This window comes from Lipophrys pholis, assembly GCF_963383615.2.
Source record: "Lipophrys pholis genome assembly, chromosome: 17".
Classification (NCBI taxonomy): domain Eukaryota; kingdom Metazoa; phylum Chordata; class Actinopteri; order Blenniiformes; family Blenniidae; genus Lipophrys; species Lipophrys pholis.
Window position 1 is genome coordinate 16,760,347 of NC_137643.1, and position 22,229 is coordinate 16,782,575.

The 22,229-nt window shown below is 43.4% G+C and overlaps 1 protein-coding gene across 2 annotated transcripts; it reads right to left on the minus strand.

Moving 5' to 3' along the window:
* Positions 1-83: 83 nt before the first annotated feature.
* mfsd2ab (MFSD2 lysolipid transporter A, lysophospholipid b) lies at positions 84-14,921 on the minus strand. 2 transcript variants are annotated; one of them, XM_080485249.1, is made up of 14 exons: positions 14,683-14,921; positions 11,993-12,118; positions 10,888-11,012; positions 7,363-7,486; positions 6,472-6,550; positions 6,211-6,380; positions 5,968-6,058; positions 5,406-5,524; positions 4,973-5,056; positions 3,229-3,312; positions 3,024-3,136; positions 2,774-2,917; positions 2,163-2,339; positions 84-2,073 (listed from the first exon to the last, which is right to left on the minus strand). In XM_080485249.1, exons 1-14 carry the CDS (start codon positions 14,770-14,772, stop codon positions 2,019-2,021), a joined length of 1,581 nt encoding a protein of 526 aa, XP_080341375.1. In that variant the 5' UTR covers positions 14,773-14,921; the 3' UTR covers positions 84-2,018. The 2 variants fall into 2 exon arrangements, with proteins under 2 accessions (XP_080341375.1, XP_080341376.1); XM_080485250.1 differs by lacking the exon at positions 14,683-14,921 and adding an exon at positions 13,072-13,291.
* Positions 14,922-22,229: the final 7,308 nt, after the last annotated feature.

The window sequence follows — 22,229 nt, forward strand, 5'->3', positions numbered from 1 at the left end:
TAAAATGCAAGCTATTCCATTAGTTTTTCTCGACATTACTTTACGGGCATAGACATTTTCCAAAGAAGTGTTGACAACGTGTTCACAGTACACCTATTAGTATTTATTAACCGTATCTCTTTTATCTCAATGTATGCTTGTTTACCTTAAATAACTACAGCACAGTGTACATAGTACAGGTTCCATTTCACTTGCAGCCACAAATATCAAAGATATTTACATGTTTTGACATTTACAATATATACATATGCACAGGAGGCATGTACACAAGGCTTCTGTGTGTCCCTGTGGGATTTAAAGCTCACACATTTGGCTACAGCCTCAGACAATACACCAGCGAAATAAAACAAGAGTAACATTTACAGGATGTACAACCATTAGAACAGGATTAGTGAGGATGGAGGAAAAACAAACCACACCATGTTGGCACCTTATCCTCTTCCAGGGACGTAAACAAAAAAAGAAAAATAATAATAATAATAAAGTGAACAAAATATACATTTTCACATCAGCAACTCGGTTGTCAGAGACAACATGTCGAAGATGTAACCGTATGTATAACATATGAAACTGCATGTACACATTTCCATATCAACAGATATGAAATCTGTCAATCCTCATGGCAGGGATTGAGATGATCACAAAATATTCCAGATGTTTCTTCAACACACACACACACACACGCACGTGCATACAATGAAAACATTCCAAACACACCCAACAACACCTCTCCATCTTCTCAGCTTATTTTCTCCCCACAATTATGTGCTTCCCTTTTTTTTTTTTTTTTCTCTTAATATGGTCTTTTCAAATGCAAAAACGGCAACATGCATTAAAAGGCGCATGAATGTTTAAAAAAAATAATAATAATCCACTCCCACCCGATTTGATCAGTTTTTAAACTTTTAGTTCAGTTGGAACAACCTTACAGGCATTAAATAGAGTTAAATACTGCAGGACGCATGACCTTTGTTTTCTTTTTTCACTGAAAAGCAGGAACTGATTGACAGTAAAATCCAAACTCATAAATATTTAAATAATGATCTCTCTGAATTAGTACCGGCGTTTAGCGCAGTGTTAAAGTAATTAAAGCGTTTAGAGGTAAGGCCATCTCTCTGTCGTCAGTAGCTGTTCTATAAATAAAATAGAAAAGGCAATAGCTGGATGATACAAGCCATTTCTCTTGTAGTGGTTTCAGAACGATGGCGAGGAACGGAAAACAAGCCCCTAACAGCTCAAACGTTCGACCACTAGTCGCAACATCACATTAGTGTGGCTCTGTGTAAAGAGGGAGCCTGCGAGATGAGAAATAAGATGAGGCTGATTGACAGCCTGCTTTCTGTAAACTATGAGGAGAAGTAGCAACAAAAAAAAAAACAACCCACATTTAAAGATGCACAATAACACACACCAAGTCAATGACTCAAGTGACAGAGGCTTGTTTCACTCAGTCGGTTCTGGCTCTTCTTTTACCCCGAAGCGGGGAGAAATCATTAAGGCTGTTCAAGTTGCTCACAATGTTTACGTCTCAGAACAAGAGAGGTTTTTTTTTTGTTTTGTTTGTTTTTTAAGCGCAGTGCACCAAGGTCAATGCTCGATGTGTTATGTACAAAAGGTAGGAACCGCTCAGCTCCAGCGAGTAGCACCGATTTTGTCAACAAAACACCCCCCCACCCGCCCAACACATTTCATGGTTTTGTGCAATTTCAAAGTAGGACGACAAGTACTCAAAAAAGGTAGTACAAAAAGTAAGGCGTTTGAAGATCTGACTGAACGCAGGGACCATCGCGCCGGGAGGACATCACGAAATGCAGAGGGGAGGATGTTTGTCTTCAGAAAGGCCAACGCAGAGGCCCTATGACACTTGGATCAAGTCTAGTAGGTGGTACAGCAGCAGTGTGGCCGGATGGTGTGTGTGTGTGTGTTCGATCCGACGGGCCCCAGGTCTGTTTTGGTCCCACCCAGTGCAAAAGTGTCAGCCGATCACCCGATTGGTCTGTGGGTCTCGGAAGAATACCCTAGACCATGGGGGCGAGCTCCGTGGAGTCCGTTTCCGAGTCTGCCGCGTTGTCCCTGCACGACAACAATACAAACCCCAGTTAGAGTTTGGAGAATCACTCGGACGCAGGACAGTGGAGTGTTTTAGGCCACGGGGGCGTTACCTCTGCTCTTGTAGGAGCTTGCGGTTGCCTTGCCTCCTCTCCTCGTCGATCGGATACGAGTACAATATGCTCAGGCCGATGATGATGAGAGCCACGGGGGCGGCCGAAACCAGCAACTTCAAGGTCAGGTGCACCTCCTTCGGCTGAGAGCAGCCTCGGCTGATGTATCCTGCGAAGCTGGAAAGGGAGTGACTCTGTTGAGATTTCTGCTGTGCGAGATTGTCGTGCACGCCAAATCAATAGCCTCGTTTTGAGAGCGGCGATTCCTTTACCCACAATTAGAAAAAAACGGAGAAAAATAACCTAGAATAATAAATCTGGACAGAACGTGTTTGAGATGTGAAAAAAACTGAAAGGTGCGGCTCAAAAAGTCACCGCTCCCGTCGTCAGTCTTGTGATGCCTGCTTGCAGAGCCAGACTTACTGTACTTAATCTAATAAAAGTGAAAGGATTTCTTTGCTTTGATGTGGGATTTGTACGCGAAGAGATTTCACTAAGCCCCACTCAGGCTTTTCTTTCTTTCTTTTTCTTTGGTTTTTTTACCGTTCTGACCCAGTGCATCGCAAGAAAAGACCCATGGCTCTTAAATTACAGTTTGTGTGAGGACTTACTCTAAACTGAGGGTGGAGATGCCGAGGGAAACTCCAGAGGCAAACTTGGTGAAGAAGACGTAGAAGGAATAGAAGAGGGCCTCGTGACCCGTGGATTCCGGGTTCTGCACTTGGAAATCGTCAACGACATCGGGAAGCATAGACCTGAGGATACATACGCGTTATGATTTTCTCTACTCATCCGATGTGGTTTAAATAAAACATTTTAATAAAAGCCACCAGATAAACAACAGGGGGGGGGGGGACTCACCAGGGAAGCAGGAAAGCTGCGGCCACCCCGACCCCGGCAGCGAAGGACACGATGTAAGTGACGATCAGGTTACTCTTTACGCACACCACAAGGATCATGAAGGGAACCACAGACTGGAGGAAAAGGAAACATTACGATAAAGATAGAATACTGAATACCTGTCAGTGATGCGTGTGTTTTATGATGCGGGCAAACCGAGTCTTACCAAGGTGCCAGTGTAAACTGCCGTCTTCTTTCCAAAGCGTGTGAGAAACCACTGCCAGAACGGGATGGCCAGAGTAGCCGAGAGCTGCAAGTGGAAAAAAAACAAAAACATTCAGAGTTGTTTTAACCACACTATTTCTTCTTTTTTTTTTTTAAAGCCAAAAACTCTAATAGGTTTCCGTAAATCCCACAAAAGCGCCTCTATGGCAGGTGAATGCGACTGTGCATGGAAAAAGTGACAAATATCTTCATTACATAACAGAAAAAGAGGGTGTAATATTGGATGCATTCTCAAAACACTTCAGAGATCGACTGCACCAGAGGGATGGCGCTGCAGAATACCTCGTCATATCTGCCAAACCAAACAGTGACAATGGAAGACAATATGGCTTCAAGGGCGCTTCTCAAAACAAAACTGAGCTTGGATGCGACGGAGGATTCCACAGAGGAAATCGCCCGACTCTCTGGGGGTCCGATCGGTTTGGCCTCTGACCCGTCACATATTTGACTAAGGTGGAGAAGCAACACAAAACCACTGTGTAACACCGTTTGTCCACCTTTTTTTTGAGCTGAAAGATGAACCGCTCACACGCCACTTCTTCCAGCTCCCTGCAGTCCTCTATAGGGACGATTACGTGGCTTCACTCCTTTTACGTTTTATTTGCATGCAAAGGTCTCGATATTGTCACGCCAGTCCCATCACTCAGAGAACAAGCTCAGCTGTGCGAGCTTTATCAACCGCAATCGTTGATATAAACAAATAAGGGTTTGGACCTCATAAAACCTGCTTAAGTTAACTCTCACCCAGCCAAATTAAACTGAGGAGCATAAGGAGACTCCCTCTGATGTAAACACTGCCTGGTCCTTTAAAAATGAGCGCACATGCTGCGCAACAGGCCTGGAGAACAAAGCGCCGAGTGCAGCATGCTCTCTGCAACGTGCCTCACATGGGTGGCACACAAGACTCTTTGTGTTTGTTTCACTTTAACGAAGTCCCCGCTGCTCTCTCACAGGGTTTCATTATATTCGACCTTCCCCGTGTCGGTCCGGCCGCTGGCAGCCGGTCCGGCGCTTTATGTAATACCTGTCCTCTCAATTTGTTCAACTTTATTAAGGCTAATAAGGTCTGATAACTCTGACATGTCATCGCATTACAGGAGGTGAGGATTAGGATCTCTTAGTGGAAATCTTCAGAGAGGGAAGTTTCTGTGAAAGCCCCTAAAAAAATATTAAATCATCTTACTAAATACCTGCAGTTTTATTAAAGAAGAAGGTCACTGCCTTGACTTTGTAATCCTTTCCATAAAGTAAAGGCTCAAAGCTTGTAATCTTTTCACCCTCACTAACCTGTACATTTTCTCTGTGTGTGTGTGTGTGTGTGTGTGTGTGTGTGTGTGTGTGTGTGTGTGTGTGTGTGTGTGTGTGTGTGTGTGTGTGTGTGTGTGTGAGGCACATTTAGGGATTATTTGAGTTTAATACTGATGAGGAAGTCATGGTGAGAAAAGCAAAACACATGTGTCTTCTCTACCGTCCGTGGGAATGGGATGGCATTCGGAGTGGACACACATCACAGAAACTGTCAGCTGGGAGCCTCACATTGTGTCCCAGTACAGTGGCCTTGTAACAAGAGGCCGAATTTATGTGCTCGTCTTAAGAGGCGAAGCCTTTGTCTACAGTCAAAACTAATGCCTTGAGCCATTCCACACAAACTGGGCTGCTCTAGGAAACAAAAAAAAGACACTCACCATGATAACCAGCAGAATATTCTGGAAGTCGTTCCTGAAACCCAGCGTTGAGCTGCAGAACAGAGCAAAGTTTCCCTCCAGGAGCTGCGGGGGAGAAAACACAGAGGCCCCTTTAGTCAAATGTTACTAACGTAGCCAAACACACAAACACACCCGTGGGCCAAGACTTGCAGCATGCCAAGTAAACTCAGACCAGAGGAGACGCCACACATTAAACATAGTTGAAAAAGTGGTTGAACTAAAAAAAAAAAGAAGTTGCAAAACAGTCACTTATATACTCTAAATTAACTAGTTAGAACTACATCATAAAACATGTGCATGTGAGACTGTGTGTGTGTGTGTGTGTGTGTGTGTGTGTGTGTGTGTGTGTGTGTGTGTGTGTGTGTGTGTGTGTGTGTGTGTGTGTGTGTGTGTGTCGTTAGCTCACACTTACCATAAAAGCCAGGGATGTAAATAAGAACACCATGACTAATTTGGCATACGGTTCGTGTCTCATCACCAGCTTAATCCCTTGGAAGAACGACATGGGCTCTGACCTGGGACGGCAGGACTCTGAAAGCAATGTGCAAAGACACCAAATTAAATCTGCTTCAATACGTTCTCAGATCATCTGATGTCCTCTGATCTATTCCGATTCCTAACTTCACTTTTATTTTTTTATTTTATTTTTTTACATGCAGCCCATCCCTTTGCTGGACGAGCTAATTAGTCCCAGGACAAGTCACGAGACCTCACACTTAACCAGAGACGGGAGTCAAACCACAGCCTGCAGCTATAACCCGGTATTTCCACTGGAGAAGAGAAGAAGCTTCAGAACTAACTGGATACTTGGAATGCAGCTTTCATAGTAGGTGAACTTCACTGCTTTTAGCAGGATCAGTGTACTTCATATTTACATACATACAGTATTTTACAGCTGCTCATCATAACAAAATCTTCCACCATCTGAGCCACCAAATGAGATGAAGGAAAGATAAGACAGATGAAATCCTCACCTTTTTGTTCTCTGACACCAAAGAACAGCACAATAGCACAGAGGACGTAGATCAGGCAGATGATGCCAGATGCAATCATGTAGGCTGCTTTCTGTGGGGGCGGGGGGGGGGGGGGGGGGGGGGTAAGCTCATGGTTAGAAAACACCAACTATCATTTCAACTAGCTTTCAGCAATAACGCAAACATAAACAGAGAGATGCATTGAGTGTTTGCCGCTAAACTCGTGACTGATGGAGCGGTTACCGTGTGATCCAGGGAAATGACGTGTTCCGACTCATTCAGTCCTGCAGAGGAGTTGCTCAGATCTGCCACGAGGTCTGCGGGTCCGGGCAGGCAGGGGGCGTTCGCCATGCCCACAATCTGCCCCTGGATGGCCGTACCGAGCAGAGTTCCCAAAACCTCCACCGTCATCCCTGACGAGAGCCATCAGAGATTTTAAGCGATGAGGTTTATCAGGAGTTTCATGTGAAGGCTGTATTTATTTGTTTTTGCCGTTTCACTCACTGTAAGCAGTGGCGGAGTCTCTCTCTTTCTGCTCGGAGCTGATGAACATCGTGAGGGCAGAGTACGGCACATGGAAGCACTGTGGGAAACAAAACAAAATAAAAAAATTTAAAAAATAAGTGAGGTGTGTTTGCCTTTTTGGGGCAGCAAACGTTATTATAGACAAATAAATTGCATTTTGAGAAAATCATCAATCTCCTCCATCGCCTCCCATGTCTTTATATGACAAAACTACAAAAAAGGAAAGCTTACTGCCTCCAGTTAAGAAATTACAGATGAAAAATAGTGGATTGATCTTTAACGTGTTGATATTTTCTAGCTTATTTAGATGATATAGATGAATATTGTGATGTGTTGGAGGAATCTCATGCCACTCCTGAGCACTGCAGATTCTTTTCAAACTATTTCTGGTCACGTTACACAACCACTTCAGTGAAGACTTCTCGTAACGTCTCGTATCTTCTTTGGGCTGGTGCAATCATTTCTTTTTTTCAAATTAGGCTTTTATCAGATCATCAATGCGCTGATAAGTTAGTGAATGCCAACACGTAGAATTTCACTGAAAAATCTCAGTGTTGACTTTACCCTTAGTGGATCCAGGCGTGCGCATGTTTTCCTGTTTCCAGCAGCAATCAAAGCATTATAAAAGTCCTTAAATATTGGAAAATGATTGCCCCACTTTTATTTCTTTATTTCTTTGAACTTATCAGGTTAGGAAGAGGAGTCAGTGTACTTCTGATGATGACTTTCACTTGTACGATTGGTATAAAGATAGTGAAGGAGTGCAGAAGCTGTAAATGTTTGAATACAGCTAACCGTTATTTTCCTTGGACCTGTGTTGCACAGATGGAACAACTTGTATATTCTTGTGCGCACAAGTGTGGCACTCACCGTCTGAAGGGTCTGGAAGAGGCAGTAGAAGAAAAGGTACCAGATGACTTTGCTGTCCTCAAAGGGGGGAACGTACCATATGAGGAAATAGGAAAGCACAGCCAGAGGGGTCGAGAGCAGGATCCTGCAGATGGAGAGGATGGGCACAAGGGAGGGAGGGAGGGAGGGAGGAGAGACACATCAACAACAACAACAACATCAGTGGATGAAACGTGATTTCAGTTAACCGTGAAATGGTCTAAACAGTTTTTGTTCTTTATGCAGACGTGGGCCTCACATTACATAACAAACTGGACCCTATTGGAGAGGGTCACTCATTCAGCTTGTGCCAGTTCTTCCAGAGCCGTGTTTCGCGTGCGGCTCTCATCATCTGGTGTGGAACATTGCTCCCTTTGCTAAAAGAAACCAGTTCCGCTTCAAGTATGGCGAGATCTGACATGAATGTGAGGATACATCGCTGAGGAATCTGGAGTAACAGCTTGTTGAGTAAGAAATCCATTTTGATGTGCCCCTTTTGAACTCGGCACCTCCCATTACTGAGACAATGCTAAATTAGGTCATTTTATATCCTGTGAATTAAAGTCATGAGGAGGAAGAAGAAAAAAAAAAAAAAAGAGCAGGAAGTGCGTGATAGCAACATTGCTTTCCTCACTTCCTGCTATTATCCGATGGTCAGACTGAGACTCTCCAATCAGATGCACGGTTGAAAGAGGAGCCACGCCTGTGTGGGATGTGGAAACAGAAGCAGACACAGTGTGTCCTGCTTGTCTCATCCACCTCTCCGGGAATTGCTAAATCCTTATCGGACAGGATATGAGGTCATGCACACAGCACTGATAAAGACACGGCGATGCAGGCTCCCTTCAGCTGCTCGTCAACTTAAGCTCATTCCCAGTGATACCAGTGAGTGTAGAGAAGCAGGCGAGCATGTGACGTGACTAACCGCACACTCCAGTCAAATCAAAGTGGGCGCGTGCAGGAGTGGTGGGCAAGTTAAAGCGGGTGTTCGATCAGGGGATGACGGAACACTTACAAATGTGCATTAGTGATGCCATTTTCATCCGTACCACAAGACGGGAACACATGCCACATTGGGCTCGGCTCATCAGCTGACTTCAACGGCAATGCTTTTAATTCAATTACCGTACAGAGCCACAGAAGCTCTGCATGGTTTTCCCCCCCGTTTTTTCAGAATGACTTTCTTAGCCGGAGCATGAACTATAATATGCTGTTGAAGAGCCGCAGTGACACAGAGAGCCATGGGAGCTCTGCTATCATATTCAAATCGGAAATAGCTGTGCTGACTAGAGAGCGGTGACTTATTTAATCTCAGGGAGTTAATTCACTAAGTGACAACCCTCAGTCGAGAACTTGTTCATCATACTGCTCCTCATTTTACCCAGCCCCAATAATATGTATGAGAAGCATTTCCAAGCATTCAGGTTCTGCAGCTTCTCAGAACCGTAATGAACTCAACCGAGTTCATGGTCTAGAAAAAAAAAAAGCTAAATTAAATCATGTTTTACATGATCTGCTTCAATGTTCGGCATATTTTTGAATACATTTTGCCCTTTTTTTTTCCTCTTCTTTTTTTTTTTGAGAAATACCACAAATTCTACAACCTCCGCCTTGTAGCTGCTGCAACAGTGACACCCATTGCAACCTGAACTGCAGTAACCTCATGAATTCCTCAGCCGCACTTTAAAAATCCGAACGGGGCCGTTCGCTGGCGCGAGCTGCAGCCTCATTGGCTGAGACGGGTGGTGTGTTGTCGTGTCTGCCAATGAGAGGCCGGCCTGACTCCAGTTACCCTCCCCCCACCACCTAAACACAGCGCTTTTAAGAAGAAGCAGCCTTGACAGCCTTTGTCCAGCTTTCTTGACTGCCGCCTTCGTGCACGGCTGCTCATCTGCTCGCGTCTTTACGAGCGGCCCCGACCCCAACGGGACTGAACATGCCGGTCATTCCTGCATCCTCTCCTCCTCACTGCCGACACACGCCCCGTCTCTGAAGGCAAATGTGAGATTTGCATCTCCCCATCCAAAAAGCAGCATCCTGTGTGACCCACTTTCTGGGATTCGATATTCAGCATCTCGGCGCTGGCTGAAAATCAACTGTTACTTCGTGGCACAACTGGCAAAATTAAAGTAACCTAAAAAAGCTCTATTTGAAATTGAGGTTCACACTGGCTACTTTATGGGTCGTCACTCATATTTCAATGGTTTTCACTCAACTAACCACCGTCTTGTTGGCGATTCCAATGTGGTTTGTATCAATTATGCAGGTATCCAGGAGATGTGCACACCAGAGGAAACATTAACACTTGACGCTGAGATGGGAAATCACACTGGAGCCTTTTCACGGCGAGGTCCATCTCCCATGTGCGCACCTTCTGCTGCGATTAATAAGCAGCTCGGGGGATGTTTCATCCAGCAATCAAGGGAGTAGCACCACCCAGGCCTGTAGCCCCCTGTCCTACTCATTATTAAAGATGTCCTGATGTTGTCTCCTCCACTCGCCCATTTCTATCTTGATCACACTGCAAGTACTCAATGTACTGAGGGGACAGTAGCGTTGAGACATCTTGTGCGATGACAGGACACAGGCAACCTCTGCTAAAACTGGCAGCCCTCCGACACCCTACACCGACATTACTCTGACATAACCGCAAGATCTATTCCCCCCTCGAACGCACAGATCAAGAGGGGTCCAACACTTTTTGACAATGCAGCAGCCCCAGCTTAAAGGCCCTGCAATCTTCACAGGCAAAGAGTGAGATGAACCTGTGTAGGATGTTTGAGGTGGTAGTATGCGGTAGAGGCGGTGCAAAATGTAAAAGGGAAAAAAAAATTAAAAAGGGTCAGCGAGCTTTTCTGTGTAAAAAACCCCGAAGCGTCAAGGGCCTCCCACTCTCTCAGCCTGGCCGCAGCACACACAGATGCAAAAGCAAATCAAACTACAATAAGGTGGATTTCTTTTTTTTTTTTTTTTTTTGTATCTGAAGAGTTCAGCTGAAACTAATTCCTACAGACAGATGCCAGTACTGAAATGTACAGTAACGTTGGCTCCACCTCTCCCGATTTCATCGCTGTTTCCACTTCAGCCCAGTGTTCAGAGCATTATTCTATAGCGTGTGTACACGTCAACACTGGACGGAAGGTTCACCAATAGGAGCTCACATGAGCACAGGCCAGCTGTGCGAGAAATGAGAAAGTTGCATCAGCCTGACCTACAGCAAACCCTCACAGGAGATGATGCTGGCTCTCCTGATGCAGTCGGGCCCCGCCCCCTAACAATGACACACACGTCCTGTGCACAGTTGGAAAACTTCCACGGGGAGCTCTGACTCACTGCAGCTGATCAGAAAGCTCCCCCATTGAGGAATTTCAGCAGGAAATATGTGACAAATGCTTGGCTCACGTAATTGAATTTTATCAACACGGTCATAATTTGGCAGAGACCCAAATATTAACTCAAGAGAGGGAATAAAAACAAACATGTAGACTTGTTGGGAGTGACACGTACCAGGGCAGCATCCGTCCAAATCGTGTCCAAGGGCTTCGGGAGACAAGGAACCCGATTGTGGGGTCGGTTACGGCGTCCCAAGCTCGGCCGACGAACAAGATGATGGAGGCATAGAAAGGATCCAGCTGTGAAAGTGGACAATAGAAGGATTAAGATCTACTGTCACGGTACAGTGAAGCTTTCAGACGAGACCGTAAACCTGACTGAGTGAGTGAGGGATGCTAAATGTGCTCTCCAATGACAGTAGTGAAATGGCAGCCCACAGCAAGAATCCGGCCAAACTCTGGAGGTGCCACTTGGCAGCCGAACCCGTCTGCTCTTCATTTATGTCGCTTGAGTGGAGTCCAGACGCGATGAATGCTCCAGTCCTCACTGTACAACCCGCGCCACGCTGTGTCACCCAATAGACTATTAATCAACAATGTCGGAGGCCGAACAAAGCCGAACCCCCTAGAAGCCTCTGACTTTCATGCCGCTGTGGCCTTAAACATCAGATTAGTGTCGGAGCCCATTAAAGCGAGCCCCTCCACAGTCACCCCCGCCCCTCCCGAACAAGTCCCCTGTAAGCCATCCTGATACAGCAGAGCGCCACCACTGAATCAATCATTGAAATAGCACAGAAACTTTTTCCACCACTTCATTTTTTCCAGGACAATAAGTCCCATTGTTGATAAGCTGTGGCATTCACAATGTCCTGTATGCCCTTACAGTGGCGGTGGTCCGAGGGCATGAGACCGGTCGTGTAGAAGTCTTTACCCTCGAACGACCTTTTTTCCGATGCAGTAGCGTGGGTGGCAGGATGTGCACCAAATTTTCAGAATTGACCACTGCAGTGCACAGTCGGTAATGCTCATACACTTGCTTCACTCAAATATGAATCAGAACTGCGTCAAAACCCCAATTTTACAGCAACAATTCACTAATATGGGATAATAGAGAGTCCAGCATGGATCAGTGTGAATATGGCCAACTAATAAGGGGGCAATACGTCCAAGCAATTATTATGAGGGAGATTTGTTTTCCGCAGGTTGATCATCTGTAAAAGATTGCTGAAGGAATTTTGTGATTACTTAAAAAAAAATAAATAAATAAAAAAAATACCCACCTGAGCGACATCCAGTAGATAGATCTGCAGGAAGAAGCCCAGGGCACATCCGGTCATCTGGTAGGGCGCTCCACCAATGGCGTAGCATATCTTGTTGCATATCGACAACCTGTTCCTGTGCTCATGCTGTAAAAAGAAGAAGAAAAAAAAAGAAAAGTATTTTAATGGATGACAACAATCACACACACACACACGAAACTTGATTTTAAGTGTGCAGCTGTCTGCCAGCTTTTCAGGTTGTGGCAGGGCAAAGCCTTTTTTAATTATAGGAGGGGTCAATTCTGCAGAGTCAGCGACAGACGCTTATTCCTAACAGGGTGACTGCAACACCACAGCACACACGTTGAGAGTTCCTCGACTTATAAATAGGCAACTTTCTCAGTTTCCGCCTGAACCCTTTAATCTGCAAGTCTTGCCTCTTTACAACTAGTCCGATTAGGACTCATTTCTCAGTGCCTCACAAGGAATGTGGCCCAAATTGTCATTACACCGGCGCAGCTCAGCAGCTCGGGAGTTTCGCAGGCAGAAAGCGAACCACGGCGTGTTGGCAGCAGTTAGGGACAGCTCACCGGGGAACAAACCCTTGGATCTGTAAGGGATTCCTTTCACTTTTCTGCACTGTAGATAGAATATCATCCTGAACACACAGACTCTCAGCAGCTCTTCTAATAACAACACATATCTGTGCCGGTCAGTGCCCGGGCATGACAACACTGCGGTGTCACTCACATCAGAAAGCCAGGGTGACACCACCTTGGCAGTGGATTATGACACAAAGCGACGGCTGCAGGTTGGACCAGACGAGCACCCTCCTCCTGACCAATCAGAGGATTGTGTGTTCAGTGCAGATCAGCATGCCCTCGGTTTTAGCTAATCCAGGACTTTTTTTTTTTCCCCTCAATGTTGCTGAATGAGGAATTTTACTGTCCCGTGAGCTTATGAACACGACCTAGAGCCACGAAAACATTTCTTTTTGTGTTGGTGTGTCGCCTGGATGTCATCTGGGATTAGACCACAACACAAGACGTCTTTGTGAGCGCACCTGAATGAACAAGCCACAGCATTGTCGTTACACCCACCTCTACTTTTGTGTAGATGACAAAAACCCTCTCTGGTTGAAATTAGAAACCAGCTCCATCTGAACACAGAGGCAATCACAAACACAATGGCTTTCATGTCAACAGTTGGACAATCGGATGTTTGGGGGGTCAGATCTCCACGGTGTTAAATACATTGATCGAGGAACAAACTTGACCCTGCCGTGTCAGCTGCAGTGACACACACGCACACCTCAAGTGCAACTCTTTTTCTCACAATCCTCCTATACCTGTTCCACCTGAATTGGTGTGGTTCTACATACCTCCGCCCTCCTTTGTTTTTATAATGTCCTGTGATGAATGGACAGTTCTTTCAAGCAGGAGGAATGTCTTGTTCCATTATTGTCATGATCATTACTCAGCTTCAATCATGCCATTGTAATTGAATTATCTACTGAGTGAGATGTGGCTTTTATGAACGGGTCCAGTTGTATTATGTAACCCCCCCCCAATACTTCTTCACAGACTGCTATCAGTGCTAACAGTGATTATATGTTACTACTGTAAACTGATAACATACAATCCTTTTGCATCTGGACAGATATGGGGTGGGGGGGTGCAAGGGGCAGTACTCTGCATGCTTATAAATAAATAAGCAAATAAAAACAAGATTAAAGTAACCAATTTTAGATGGGATATTATAAAGGAAACTGTCCTTTCTGTATGTGACACGTCGGCTTGGAGCGCGCTTCCCTGTTGCGTTCAATGTTAGTGGAGAAAATGAAACTGCTGGACCGTTTGCAGCAGACGCGCTTTATTGCAGTCTAAATCGAGAGAAGATTTAGTTTATGGGTTTTTTTTTGCACACAAAAACCCACATATAGCGTGCAGTATGATGCAACCACTCCAGTGTCAGTTTGCAAACGAGGGGGAGATTAAATAGTCCTCATTTGCATTATATTGCTATTCTTGCATAAGTTAATTTAACAGTTTGACTTATAAGACATCGATTTAAATTTTTTTAAAGAAAATCATTTTCTCTATTGAGGGTTGGTCGGATGTGTCCCTGAATGCAGCACTGAAACACCCCTATCCAGAGCGCACAGATCCACATATGAACTGATATGAGGGATGAAGCAGGAGACAACACCCTACACAGGTTTAGAGTCAGACGAGCTTGCATTTTACTCAAAATTTTAAAATAGATCTTTGAAACGGAAGGAAACAAAACCACCGATCGGTGTCGTCTGCAAACCCGCTCATTTGACTGCGTAAAAACCTCAATTTGAATGAAAGTATTTTCGGAATTTCCACGGCCGTTCGGATTCACGCAGAGGAGAAAAGGTCTCCAGAGCACGGAGGTTTATTGATTTCCGCGTTGGACACGGAACGGATCATATTTATCGATTGTTTCATACATTTAATTCCCTTTCGAGGCGGTAATCGTGCAGAAGATCGCACCTGAGCGACGCGCGCCCTAACTGAAGGCGACCCTCCCAGGAAAATGTCAGCCTGTCGGGTGAGACCCACTCATTCAAACGTGGAGTTCCAACGTGTCCAAAACCTCCTTTATTCCACCTGCTGAACGGATTCACGCAGACGCACGAGATGCGTCCCTCAAGCCCCCTTCATGTGATGAATGAATGAACTCACCTTCCTCGCGAGCTTGATGCCATCCGAGCTGACCGATTTGTTCAATAAGCTGGCGTTGGAGTATTGTTCACCTCCTTCTCCTTTTGCCATCGCAGATCGACTATTGTATTGGTGAAACTTCACGCAGAGATTAAAAAATAATAATAATAAAGATAATATGATTAATTTCTGTTAAAAAAAAAAAAAATGGATAAAGAAAGTCCAGTGTTTCACTCGTGGCTCGGATCTGTTTGAAAACTGAGGAGCTACGGTGGCAGTCAGGGTGGATGTAGTAATTTTTAGAGGTTCCCGCCCACTTTTTTCAACGTGCCATTCACCCCATTCTTCAGCCCCGCCCCTCCGGGCGGGACGCGCAGACACACAGAGCCACCGCACATGTCTCTCCAGAAGATCCCAAGATAAAGATCCTGAGAAGAGATTCAGAGATGGCACGCTGAAATTTACCCAAACAAACCTGCATGTTTACATTCGATGTGACCACAGCCTTTATCATTAACAGTCATTAGCTGGGGCCGTTTTTTTTTTTTCTTCATCCAATGATCTCATTTTTTTAATATAAAGAAGAAAATAATTACATTAAAAGAATATATAGATAGATAGATAGATAGATAGATAGATAGATAGATAGATAGATAGATAGATAGATAGATCAGTCAATGGACAGTAAATAGAATAGAATAGAAATACATTTTTTTTATTGCCATTTAAAACAATAATAATAAAATGATCAATTCATACAAAGAAATGTGATAAATTCATCCTCACAATGAGCTCATGCAGTAATGCTAAGCTGGCATTTATGTCTCACAATAACAGTGACATCCCAATATATAAACCATAAACAGATGTGGCTTTTCTTTTTAAAAATGAAATTGCAAGCTCATTCTGCAGGGATGGAATATTTGACCTTCTTGGTTCAACAACAGACGTGATTTCATGTGACCATGACCCAATACTTTGATTTCACAATTAAAGGTAGGATAGGGTCATTTTACACACATTTAAACCAATTGGATTTACTCACCTCACTTAAAACTTGATTTTTCAAGGTAAAGCAAACATCAAATACATGCATGTTGATTAAAATTAAAGAAATACATTTAGTGTTTTCCACTAAATTAGCTTCCATAAGCCCCACTAATTGTAGTAGATGTAGAATTTGGTCCTCCTGCAATGAGTAATGACATGTTTGTGGCCCTCACAATGATCCCTGGTGTACTCCATCCACAGAGATATTGAAGTTCAGTTGTCGAAAAAATATTTCTAAGTTGTTAAATGATTTCCTGAAAAAACACAGATCTGTCACTTATGTACTTCTCCAAATCCATTTGAGCCTCTCCTCCAGCGCCTACACCTCCTTTGAGACGACAGTGTATTTTGGCCGACGTCTGTTTGCAGTTGCGCTATCTCTGGTCACTCGTGCTCTCTGGCAACTTACCTGCAACCCGTTGCCAAATCAAAGTGACCGCCTCTCTCTGTACTGACCATCACAGCAAATATTTACTTGATAATGCCGACACATATAGTTTGACTGCTGAATGAAAGCCCACACAGGAATTCTCATTTGTGGTATAATTTAAAAAAAAGAAAAAAGAAAAGTCAACAACATTTTTTTTATATGTGGCGTGTTTCAGATTGCCCGATTGTTGCCGGAGGGTTTCTGGGATTCTTTGGCTCAGGCATGTGTTTGCGAAGCCTTTTCTGCACTGTACAGTGTATGTTCCCAGTTTAGCTGAGCACACATTCACTGATGTCTGGACGGCAACACACATATGCCAAACACACACACACACACACACACACACACACACACACACACACACACACCGCCACTGGTCTGAATGCTCATCTGTGTGTCCGACAGGAGCCTCTGGATCGCAGGAGGCATATAGACATTTGCAATATTTACTCACGGCCTTACACACACACACACAGTCTTGGCACACTCACACACACACCCCACACAGGTACGAGCACACACACCTTCGCCGCCTCAAGCAGTCGTTACACTGCAACGTCATTGTACAAGGAAGCCTTATCACTCAACCATTCAACTGTTTGTTTGCCTAAAAGCGGGATGCTGCCCCGTCTGCGCTGTCGGTCTTTTGATTGTCGACCTCCGACCTCACCAACTCTGCAGTCAAGTTCGGAGCGTTCGCACACGTGGTGTGAATCTGCAGGACGAATCAATGTGTGTCAGTGTACTGCAGATTAGATAAGAAGGGCTGAAGCTGTGTTGGTAAATTTCAACTGGCTTGAAAGGTTTACTGCTTTTGACAAACATGGAGAGAGAGCGAGAAAAACAGTCGATAAAATGTTCATGCGTCTTTACCTTTATGGTAGGCACGGCTTTTCCAAATATTTGTTTGGGACAACTACTTGTGATTAACTGAAAATCTGTGCAGGGGTGTACACTGCCTTTTTCAAGTTGGTTAAGTTTGATGAAGCCGATGAATGGATGGACGTTTCTTATCAGAAATGTCCCAAAACGTAATACAGTTAAGAGTTATTGTATATGTGCATGTTGCAATGTGTTTTCTTTGCATTCTGGGACAAATGCAGATTTTAGAGGGTAAATATTGCTGCTAAAACATACACGTTTGAGTCAGTTAATTGTTTCCTTGTCTGTAGACCTTTAGCACAATGTCCTTTAATTTATCTCCCCATGATTTCAATCTACTGAACTGCTGTATTTCAATGTGCAGCCGATGTCAGAGGTAAGTATCTCACTGCTATCTCCTTGCTAATGAACGTTCCCTTCTTTTCGCGTGTTGAAATCAAACTGTTGTACTTTATTGCAACCAGACAAAGACTGTACTCTGCACTCGGCGTCCTGAGAGACGTAACCCCGGCCCGACGAGATACTTTCCCATGGATCACCTTACCTGTCCCATTTTCCTTTGGCAATGGCCGCTTGGAGTCGTGCCCTCGGAGGTCAAATGTGCATCATTGTGTTCGCCTTGAAGCAATGATTTCACTTGTTTTAATGATATATGAGATTATTCCTTGTGAAACAGGGAGAGACAGTTACACTGGAAAAGCATGAGTACAAGATTCGCTAGTTTATAAGTGTGTGTGTGTGTGTGTGTGTGTGTGTGTGTGTGTGTGTGTGTGTGTGTGTGTGTGTGTGTGTGTGTGTGTGTGTGTGTGTGTGTGTGTGTGTGTGTGTGTGTGTGAGTACACTCCGTGCTACCTCCGTGACACCAGTGTTGTTGATGGACGTCACACTGAAACTTGTGATGACTTTACTAGTGTGGCAGTTGATATATTTATTGTGTGTGTGTGTGTGTGTGTGTGTGTGTGTGTGTGTGTGTGTGTGTGTGTGTGTGTGTGTGTGTGTGTGTGTGTGTGTGTGTGTGTGTGTGTGTGTGTGTGTGTGTGTGAGTGAGTGAGTGAGTGTGTGCAGCGAGTGGAGCCACATGACTGTGTGTGTTTGTTGCTAAACACGGTGCGCGTGAAAAATCTGAGAGTGCCGCGCAATGCGGCGAATGCCGAGGTTGTCCAGCGGACTGAACCCTGCGTGCGTCAAACTGAGCCGAGCTACAGGTGGGATGGAAACTCAGGAGGGAGGGGGACACACACACACACACACACACACACACACACACACACACACACACACACACACACACACACACACACACACACACACACACACACACACACACACACGATGATAATGTGTGAGGCCAGTAGCAGGGGCGAAGGGGCTGAGGAGGAGTTGTCATGTGCTTTGTTTTCAGAAGTTCAGTGTTTTCCCATGAAGCGGAGTCCAAAGAGGTGAGATAAAGTGGGAAGCAATTGTTCTGTACTGAGTGGCACTTTGTACATTTGGTGACCTATTAACTCCAATCCTATGAAAATGTATTATATTGAATCCAATTCTTGTATTTTGAAAAAAGAAAAAGAAAAGAAAATCCTGTTTTGCTTGATTCAGATCTTGATTTTGTTTTTAACCTGACCCATTTTTATAGTCATGTGACCTTGAGCTATATGAAACGTGACCGAGTCTCATACAACAGTCCTGACTTAACCTGTTGTCGTAATCACAGATCTCCTCTAGGGCAGGGGTTTGCAACCTTTATAACCAAAAGAACCATTTTCGAAACTTTCCATCAAATCAAATTTAAACTGAGCCGGAAAACATGTTTGCCTTTAAAATGAGGTGAATGCAGCTTATAAGGTTTAACTTGAAGTTTTGATATATGTACAAAAATTTGCACTCATTCATTTTTACTTGCAAGTGTGGTTTTTGGACCTGATTTCAGTGGTTTCGCCCTTCTTTTTTTTTTTTTTATCATTGTATTTTAAAATTTTGACATTTGAGCTTTTTAACAGTTTTGGCGTTCTTTTAAAGTCATTTACATTTTTTTAAGCTTTTTTATCTTTTTCTTTCTTTTTTTTTTTTTTTTATAGCATTTTTCTTCACTTATGGTTTATTTTGCTATTTCCCCCCAGCTATTTTAAAGCCATTTTTAGTCAAAAGTTAAGAGTCTATTTGAAAATGACTGGTGTGTAAATTACCCAAATTTAAGATAAAATGTTTGCTTGTGTTTAGTTTTCTGAACGCTTCAGGGACAGAACCGCCGGTTGCTGCATCCTGCTCGAGGGGATAAACGTGATTGTGCCAATGCAGGTGAAAAAAACTGTTGCTTGACTTGTTGTGACCAGAATCCGAAGCTGTTTTCTTTCCTGCACCCAAACATTCCAGCTTGTTGACGGTTGATTCCACACAACCTGCAAAAATCACTATTTGAATTTTCGCATTTGAAGCAGAAGTCATTGAATTCTGCAAACGCTCTAAGCCTTTCTGTATTAAAAGCTCAACCCTTCATGTGGCACTCTTTCAAATAATGAGTCCAAATTGAAAAGTTAATCCCAGAATGTAATTTTTTGGACATTTCATGAATTTACAGTCTATTTAAATAAACACAACTATTATAAACACACCAAAATCGGACTCATTTTACCTTTTCTGCCTTGACAACTTAAATCAAAGCGATGAAACGAAACATCTGCAACTCATAACTATCTAAATCTATCACGTGATCAATTTTTGAATGTTAGTTCGGGAGAAAAGAGAAGAAATTTGGAAGTTACCAAATATAGTCCTGTAGGTGAAGATTGATATCGTTGCATTGTTATGGTCTGACATTGCCACTCCTCTGCAGATTTAAGGAATCCTAAATCGGTTAGAAGAATCTAGCCACAGCAGAAAGTAATTCATCCTGTCTGGCAAGCTCTCCGTGAGAAACATTTCCTTTATCATAAAGGCAAGTTGTTCACCAACAGAGAAAGGGAAATGAATGAGCCGGCCTGTGTTAAACTGTGATCCTGTCTGATTTATATGTCTTCCTAATGGAAAGATGAAGGAGTGATAACTTGTTCAAAGTGCACCTCACCTGTTCCTCTGCTGGCTGAGAACAGAAAAAACACCAATGAACAAACCCTCTAAAGTTATTCTGCGTGTTTTTTCTCATTGAATTGAATTGAATTGAATTGGTCAAAAAGTGCACTGTCTGATTTGAAGGAGATAAAGAACATAACACAGATTATTCGGTATCGAAATGCCCAAAATACAGTGTATCATTGTTAAATCTCTCTATTTCCAGTGTAAGGACGAATGGAGGGTTACGGTGAACATGCCAATCAGTCTGAATCCTTATCAGACTGGGGTCAGAATCTCTCTGGCCTTGACTCATTGCTTGCCATGTGTTGTATTGATAAATGCTTCCTGCGATGACCTTTCCCCTAAAATAAATGATTCCAGCCACGTCCTGACAGAAGAAACACCTCAATGTAAATGCAAGTCTGTAGTTATCTCATCTGTTCTTCTCACACCACTTGATTTCAACAATTTGCCTGATTTTCAATTTTGTGCCCCTCAAGCTCGATTTAAGCAAGAATTCAGTTTACAACGTACAACCTGAAATATTTTGTTGGTGTCTTCAAAGAAAAAAAAAATTATGTAGAGATTTTTTACATCTTTACATTTATCACATTACGTTGCGTCAGTACTTGTGTGGTCAAACCCCTGTGAGGAGGTTTTATCCTCCCTTTCTTTGAAAAGCCGTGGTTTAAACAGACATTACTTTATTTAATAATGTAAATGGGTGATTTGTAATGGTGCAGAGATAATGGTTCACTATTCATCAGTTCACTTTTTTTAACTGATTGAAGAAAACCATAGAGAGGAAGAGGAAGTAACACATCTTCCTCTTTGCGGTTTTAACATTTTTTTGACCAAATTTGCAGAGCAGACATGTCAGTTTTATATAAAGTAGCCCAACAGTCCTCCTAGTGACCTAGAGTCTCTGCCTCGGTTGTGACCCTGCTCCTGCTCCAGACACAACAAACCACAATGGCGCAAACACAAAACATGTCTTCTGTTGACAACACTGAGGTGATTGAACCAAAGTCTGTTTTTCTTGACAGTGTGGCCCAGAAGGCCGGAACATTGAACCTGAGCGTTATCAGACTGGACCGACCTTGTTCGTAGCGTGACTTTTCACCTAGTTGGGTGATGTCACTGTCTGTCCCCCGTCTCCAGATCATCTGGCCTTGTTTGAGGTGGCGTCATAAAGAACTACATAATGAATAAATGAAACTTTATTTGGAATATACAAATATAAATATAAATATAACCCTCAGGTTCTCTGAATCTTGTTTGGTCCGAAATCCTTTGATTCTTGTGACATTTTTCAGATGATAGTAAGTTGATTTTGTTATTATTATTTTACCTGTAATAACCAGTTGACACAGAATAGTCCCTTTCTTGCAAGTAAAATTTAAACCAACTTAAAGCAGTGTGAGAAATTCCCAACAATTTTTTGTTGTTTGTATGTATGTATGTATGTATGTATGTATGTATGTATGTATGTATGTATGTATGTATGTATGTATGTATGTATGTATGTATGTATGTATGTATGTATGTATGCATGTATGTATGTATGTATGTATGTATGTATGTATCTATGTATCTATGTATCTATGTATCTATGTATCTATGTATCTATGTATCTATGTATCTATGTATCTATGTTGTGGTTAACTGAGTCTAAAGCAGCAATGCGATCCAGTAACACTCAAACTGAAACTGTAGACGTGTCACTGCTCAAGTTGATGAAGCCTCGGGAACCCTGCATACTGTGTTCACAGACAAAATGTTGCGACTTTAAATGCAAACTCTCGAAACCCTGTCAAGGTTCACTGGGAAGCTCAGACTTAAGTCAGAGGTCAAAAACTTTTGAGTTTCTTCCCACTCGTCTTGCAAGCTGTGATCGGAGAGCTCAGATCTTTGTAGGTATACTCTTTACCCCGTGAGACACACCGAGGAGGAGAATAAAGGTTGAACATGTTATAAGAGACAATAAAGTAATAACACAAGCACACCAGGCCGATATCTCTATCACAGGTTGTGTTGTTAATGTCAATATTGCTGCCTGTGTGCAGACGGTGTCTTTATGAAACCATGCAGATAAAAGAGAAGCCACCCGGCGGTTTTCACACACCTCACAGGGAAGGAAATGACAAGAGGAGATTTG